Source organism: Gallus gallus, chromosome 4, assembly GCF_016699485.2.
Source record: "Gallus gallus isolate bGalGal1 chromosome 4, bGalGal1.mat.broiler.GRCg7b, whole genome shotgun sequence".
Lineage (NCBI taxonomy): Eukaryota > Metazoa > Chordata > Aves > Galliformes > Phasianidae > Gallus > Gallus gallus.
The window spans coordinates 43,282,924-43,288,923 of NC_052535.1; the positions used below are offsets into that span (position 1 = coordinate 43,282,924).

At 33.2% G+C, this 6,000-nt stretch overlaps 1 protein-coding gene across 4 annotated transcripts in view; it reads left to right on the forward strand.

Annotated features, from left to right (window-relative positions):
* The window catches only part of CEP44 (centrosomal protein 44), a 13,843-nt gene extending 8,161 nt beyond the window's left edge, over positions 1–5,682 (forward strand). For 3 of the 4 annotated variants that reach the window (XM_004941076.5, XM_420525.7, XM_046940686.1), the window contains 4 exons: positions 1,282–1,351; positions 3,274–3,419; positions 3,677–3,714; positions 4,476–5,682. In XM_004941076.5, the coding sequence (XP_004941133.2) occupies positions 1,282–1,351; positions 3,274–3,419; positions 3,677–3,714; positions 4,476–4,533 (312 nt within the window). In that variant the 3' untranslated portion in view covers positions 4,534–5,682. Of the gene's footprint in view, positions 1–1,281; positions 1,352–3,273; positions 3,420–3,608; positions 3,715–4,475 lie in introns of those variants that run through there. The other variant, XM_004941077.5, reaches the window with a different exon arrangement.
* The last annotated feature ends 318 nt before the right edge of the window (positions 5,683–6,000 follow it).

The window sequence follows — 6,000 nt, forward strand, 5'->3', positions numbered from 1 at the left end:
TGGAAATGAGTTTCTGCCGACAACTTCTAACAGTAACAGGTGCTGCAGAAATAAACAAGTTTGAATTTAGTTTGTGCGTGGCATTGTTAGCACTTTTTTTCAAAGCAAAAGAAGCTGGGTTTTAAAGAGTCTTTAAGACTAACTTTTTTTTTTTGCAATAGACTTCTGAAAACTGCCTGGAAATAATTCTTTGGGCCAGAGAATTGCTGCTGCTTTGTTTTTTGAAATTCCATCCAAGTTGTTCTTCATAGATACAGAAGCAATTTAGAGTTATTCCTTTCTTCTTACTCTTGGATTTTTCAGGGAAGGTCTGGCATCTAGCCAGCATAGCAGGAACGCTCTTAAGATCTGTATTGCAGTGCTGCCACAGAGTAGCAGCAGCAGCTGTGCATTTAGCTCCAGGAAAATGTGAAAGACTACCAACTCCTTTCATTGAAAGGGATTTGGGCAATAGCACTCAGTGCAGATATCTTCCCCCCCTCCTCCATCCCTTCTCTTAGAGAAACACTCATAATTGCAGGCTTCCTTAGCTTTTTTGCTCACAGCACCTACTATTTCTCCCTTATCTACTTACTTGGATATAATCCCCTGTTAAGTGGTACAGTTACACATTTCAGCATATGAAATACTGTACTTTACTAAAGGGTAAGATTTCAAACATAATAATAGTTTGTTGGTTAATAAAAGCTGGATGTTGTTTGAGGCTTTCTTTTTTTTTTTTTAAACTTTGAGATAAAGAAATTGCATACATTTCTTAGTGGAACATCAGTTTTGGTTCCTTGTTTATGAACAGCCTTTTTGAAGCTAGATTGAGTGAAACTGAGGACTTTTCTAGAAACAGCCCTCTCATTTAGGAGTCTGGAAAACAAGCTTTAGCTAGACTTCTAAGCATTTAAGTGGAATGAATTTCAGTTCGTCTGTAGGATAAATTTTAGGACTACAATGCTACATATCTGAATATTAACTGAGTCTGGAAGGTACACTTTATTAAAGTTAATAGAAGCCAAAATCAAGATGTAATTGTTAGTGCAGGTCAAGAACATTATGACTGTTCATTCTACTCATACCAAAGTTACAGAAACTATATTTGGACCTGCTTTTGACCTGTTTACTAACAGCAATATTAATACAGCCTCCATGGAATGCACAGTCCTTTGAAAATGCATGTGCAGTGCTGACATAATTGGATTGTTGTACAAAAAGTATCCATGTTTAGTACTGAAGTATAACTTTGTTCAGTCAAAAAATACATGGCTAAAATGCAGTAAACTTGTATTACAGAGAGGCTTATCTGCAGAGTTCAACAGTGTAAGTCAAGATGGTACTTCCAGTATAATTCCAGTCTCTCCTGGTGAGTGTTAATTTCTTTAATTAAAGTCATATGCTAAGTGCTTCTTACTGACCTTGATTAAAACAGTCTTCTGAAGTGGACAGTCAGTTGCAGTTTTAATTTAAATACGTGCTTTAGATAAGAAATGAACCTAATAGCAATTTCATGTTAGTAAATACAGACGCTAAGTAAATTACAGAAATATTTTTTTAAGCTTTAATGCAAATACATAGCACGCTAATTAATTTACAGATAACACTTGACCAAAAGTCTCAGTTGCTAACATAATTAGCTGCCCTAGTTTATTGTGTTCAAGATAGTGGCACATTTACATTGCTTACTTTTATAATGGGACTTGGGGAAAACTGAGGCAAAAACAAGTTCATAATCTGTGCTGAACGTTCTCTATAGTTTTTCCCTCTTGAAACAGCAACTATCCAGCTAGCCTTTTTGCTGAGCTTTCTTATTTTGAGGAGCACAGCAAAATCTTTCTGTAGTCTCCAGATGAATTTTGGTAATATACCAGATGTAAATGAAACAGCCTTAAGTGGGAAAGAAGTTAAAAAAAATAAAATAAAATAAAATAAAAATAATAATAAAAAAATTTCCACAGCCCCTTAGTAAATCTTTTCTTTTTTTTTTCCCCTCCCTCAATGGTAGCTTCTTACCCCTTAAGTTTCATCACTCATTAATACAACTTGTCTCCCTGATGGCAGCTATTATTCCTACTACTGTTAGTAAGGAGGATATTCTCATTTATTAGACCTTTTGGTCCAGTGTTGGTATGTTGCATAAGAATTAGACAGGAAGTGATAAACCTACTTCTTTTATGTGAGTAATCCAGATTCCATGTAAGTTAGGAAGGCCACTTCTTGATTATGACAAAGTTTATTTTTATTTTAAAGTCTCAGAAATTGGATCTTTATACAGACCTTAGAAGGCTTGCCATGTTTACTTCCCTTTGTATGTTCGATGATATATTACTGACATTTGAGGACTTCATACTTAGGAGGCAGGATGATGGTCTTTGGTAGAGAATTTTCATGTTTTCTTTCTTCTAGAATTCTTTCGACTTTGTTATTCTGGTTTTTCCAAGGTGTGATTCAAGACACTGTAAATTTAATGATTATGCAGCCAATTTTAATTGTATGTCTAAGGATATACAGTACTCAGAATGTTGGAGGCTTTTATTTTTTTTTGCATTTTTTGTGTTACTCTTCAAGAATCACTGCTGTAATGAAGGAACACTTTTAAATGATTAGAAATAATTTAATGCATTTGCATTACAAAATAGCCTAGCCAAAGTGTTCCAAAGGCATAATCTGAAGATGCTTATATTATTTAAATAAGGTCACATGAACACTTCTTTTATGTACTAAACTGTTTCTTTTCCCTGGCAATGGTATTTTGAATTTAAGAGTACTGGAACCTTCCTAATGTAAAAGATAGCGTTGTTTCTGCTGAATGGATGCCAAATCTTGTCCAATTCAAGCAAGGCCAGGGAAATAGCAAGAACTTAACAGAAATTCTAAGCTATGTGCTGACTTTATCTTTTCTGCTCCTTAAAAGTCAAGTTACTTAAAAACATGCTTGATAAACAGATCACAGTACTAATAATGTAAACCATCTGAAATTACTGAATCATACATTTAAGAGTAGTTAGTTTCTTAAGTGTTGATTTTACTGTACTCATTTGAAAAAGGTAGCATTCCTAAATGATCTTTTTGGGATTTGTCTTGTTTGTGTAATACCTAATATACTTCATTTTCTCTTGTCTTCAGAAATAACAAAGCTATTTTGGATCCTCGCAAGTAGTTTCTTTTTACCTTTCTAAACAATGCATTCTCTTCTGTTTTTACATACGGTAAATCAAGCTCTTTGGTAGTAGACCTTGTAAAGAGGGAAAAGGCGAAGGTCACATAAAAATGAGTTTTTCTCCATAGATACAGAAAAGAAGGAAGAGATAACAGAGTGTCTTCATCAGTCGTCTGGATACAGCTCACTGTTATCTCATCTCCCAAGGAGTCCCACAGACTCATCTCCCAAAGTCATGATAACTAATTCTCATGATCTGACAGAGATTTCAAAGGTAATTAAAACTGGCAAATCCTTCGATTTCCTTTCTGATGTCAAGAGAACAAGTAAGCATTAATATCAGTTGTATCTGATACTAGTGAAAAACAAGGAAACTGTGCAAACCTGTTCTAGATCTGTCTCTTAAAAAATCCTGTTGCTATGTAAACAGTGTTTGAAGTTGCATTCTCTATGAATTTTTCAGATTGGAAGTCCATCTGAAGAACGTTAGCTTTGAAGAGTTCAACTAAACTTGTTGCTTTTAAATTGCAGGAGACAACAAGGCAAAGAATGGAAAGGATAAGTAAAATGTAAGTAATGGGAAAGGGCAGCAGGAATTCATTTCCCAGGAGAGAGTTGTACTGGACTAAGGCTTACAGAGAATGTACATATGTGTTCCAAACCTCAAAGGTCTCTACATCAGGTGTGGCATTTCCGTATGACTCCACTGGATAATAAATCCACCTACAGTTCTATATTTGTGGGATGAGTCATTGTTTTGATTTCTAAAAAGCAACAGAGGCATTCTTAATAGTATCAACTAAAGATTAAAGGGTGTTTAGAATTCAATTGACAAGGAATATCAATGTTATTTATCTTCTGATAGCAGTTCCCTGGAATGAGCAACTTTTCTTCATGAAAAGTAACTGTGTTTTAACTCTGCTGTTTTATTATTTAAGAAAAAGAAAAAATGATTTCAGCCTAAGCATTACATTAAGGTGTGTTTAATGCTATTACTGAGAATTATAAGTAATTTTGTAAGAAATACTTTTATTGCTAAGGAAACAGCAATGCATTTAATTCATATTCTATAAATGTCTGTCCTGAATAAATTATTGCCTTCTTTTGTGATTTAACCTTCCCTAATTTTGCACGGGTTACTTCTTTCTGTGTGTCTACTTAAGGTTTTTAGATATTTGATAGACATTTAGCGTGCAAACCAATTGCATGAGAGGATGCTTAGTTTAATGCTGAGTATTAGTATTGTGAATCCATTTGAAGGTAAATAACTAATTTGCCTTTTAGTGTATTTTAATAAGTATGTGACTATGTAAACAAAATTTATTTTCAGAATTGAAGAAACCTCAGAATTGTTGAAAACCTCAAGTAACACCTCTGAAAAGACCTGAAAGAACAGTTCTTCAGACCTGGTCTCTGTAGATGTATGGATATAAAAATTAATATGTATGTTTGTACAACATTAAATTTTTAATATATCAAATTTGTAATTGTCACTGTTTCTATATTTCTTTGAGTAAATATCTTTTAATGCATCTGTATATTTATGATTTTATTTTTAAGTTTACCTCCCTGACTTTTACTTTGTAAAACTGTTGAAATAGTTTCTCCCTCTCTCCTTTTGTAGAGCAAAGTCATCACAGTGGTGTATTTTTGTGTTGACATTTGTTAGCAGTGTGCTGCTAAGTAGTGTGTTTTTTAAAGTGTGGGCTTGAGGACCGTGGTTTACATCCTATTGGAAACACTCCAGCTGGTACTTGTATATTGCACCCAAGAGGCTTTATTGCATACTATCTTACCATTTGTTCTGTTGAATAAGTTTTCATTAAAACTTAAATACACACTTCTAAATACATACCTTTTTTTTAATATAAATTTTTGTACGCAGCTAGAGAGCGCCAACACATTATGGCTTCCGTGAACACAAACAAAGCGTGAGTCAGTTTGATCTTAAACACTAAAATGTGTGAGTAAGTCCACAGACTACAAGAGATGTGTTGAGTGTTTTAGTACTCTTACCTAACACATTTCAAGACTAGCAGCACAGATGGAGACCATCCAGTATACAAAGATGCACAAGACTTTTATGATTTGAAGCCATATTAAAATTTCTCTTTAGAGATGTAAATAGATGCAAGACTTTCATAAATATATAATCAAACCAGAAAAGTGTAGAGTACGGAAAGATATATTTCCCTTTGTAAATTAGTGGCTTATCATATCAGTATTTCTTTGTGCTACAATGCCCACTTTACATGAAAGATTTTGGGAGTTTGATTTGTAAAATCAGTGTTGTGTGTTTTTTAGCAGAGTTTGCAGGTGAAGGAAAAAAACCAGCTGTTCCCTGTTATGCTGCAAAAATTTGTATTTTAACAGTAATTTTTTTTTCTGTAATCATACAGAATTTCAATTTATTTTACATACAAACAAGTATGTAACTTGATCAAACATTTTGTATAAACTTAATCAAGGACTTTTGGAGTTTTGCATTAGAACTTTTCAATATATTTGTTTCCAGAAAATAAAAGAGTAAGAAGGTATGAACTTGTTCTTCTTTTTGTTTAAAAATAGATCTTGGAAATTACTTCATTAGTTTTACAATAATCTATATTCCTTTTTCTAGATAGAAGAATACATCTTCTAAAATAGGACTGCAGCACCATCTTGTGGAAATCTTTATACCAAATAATAACCATAGTAGGAAAAAATAAAGTGTATTCTATACAGCTAAAACTGTTGCTTTAAACTAACAATGATAAAATATTTTGAATTACCACCTGCTTTTTAATTACCATCTGCTTGCCTTGGCTTGGAAGAGGGAAAGCAATTTAATTTAAAATAATTATTAATATTTAATC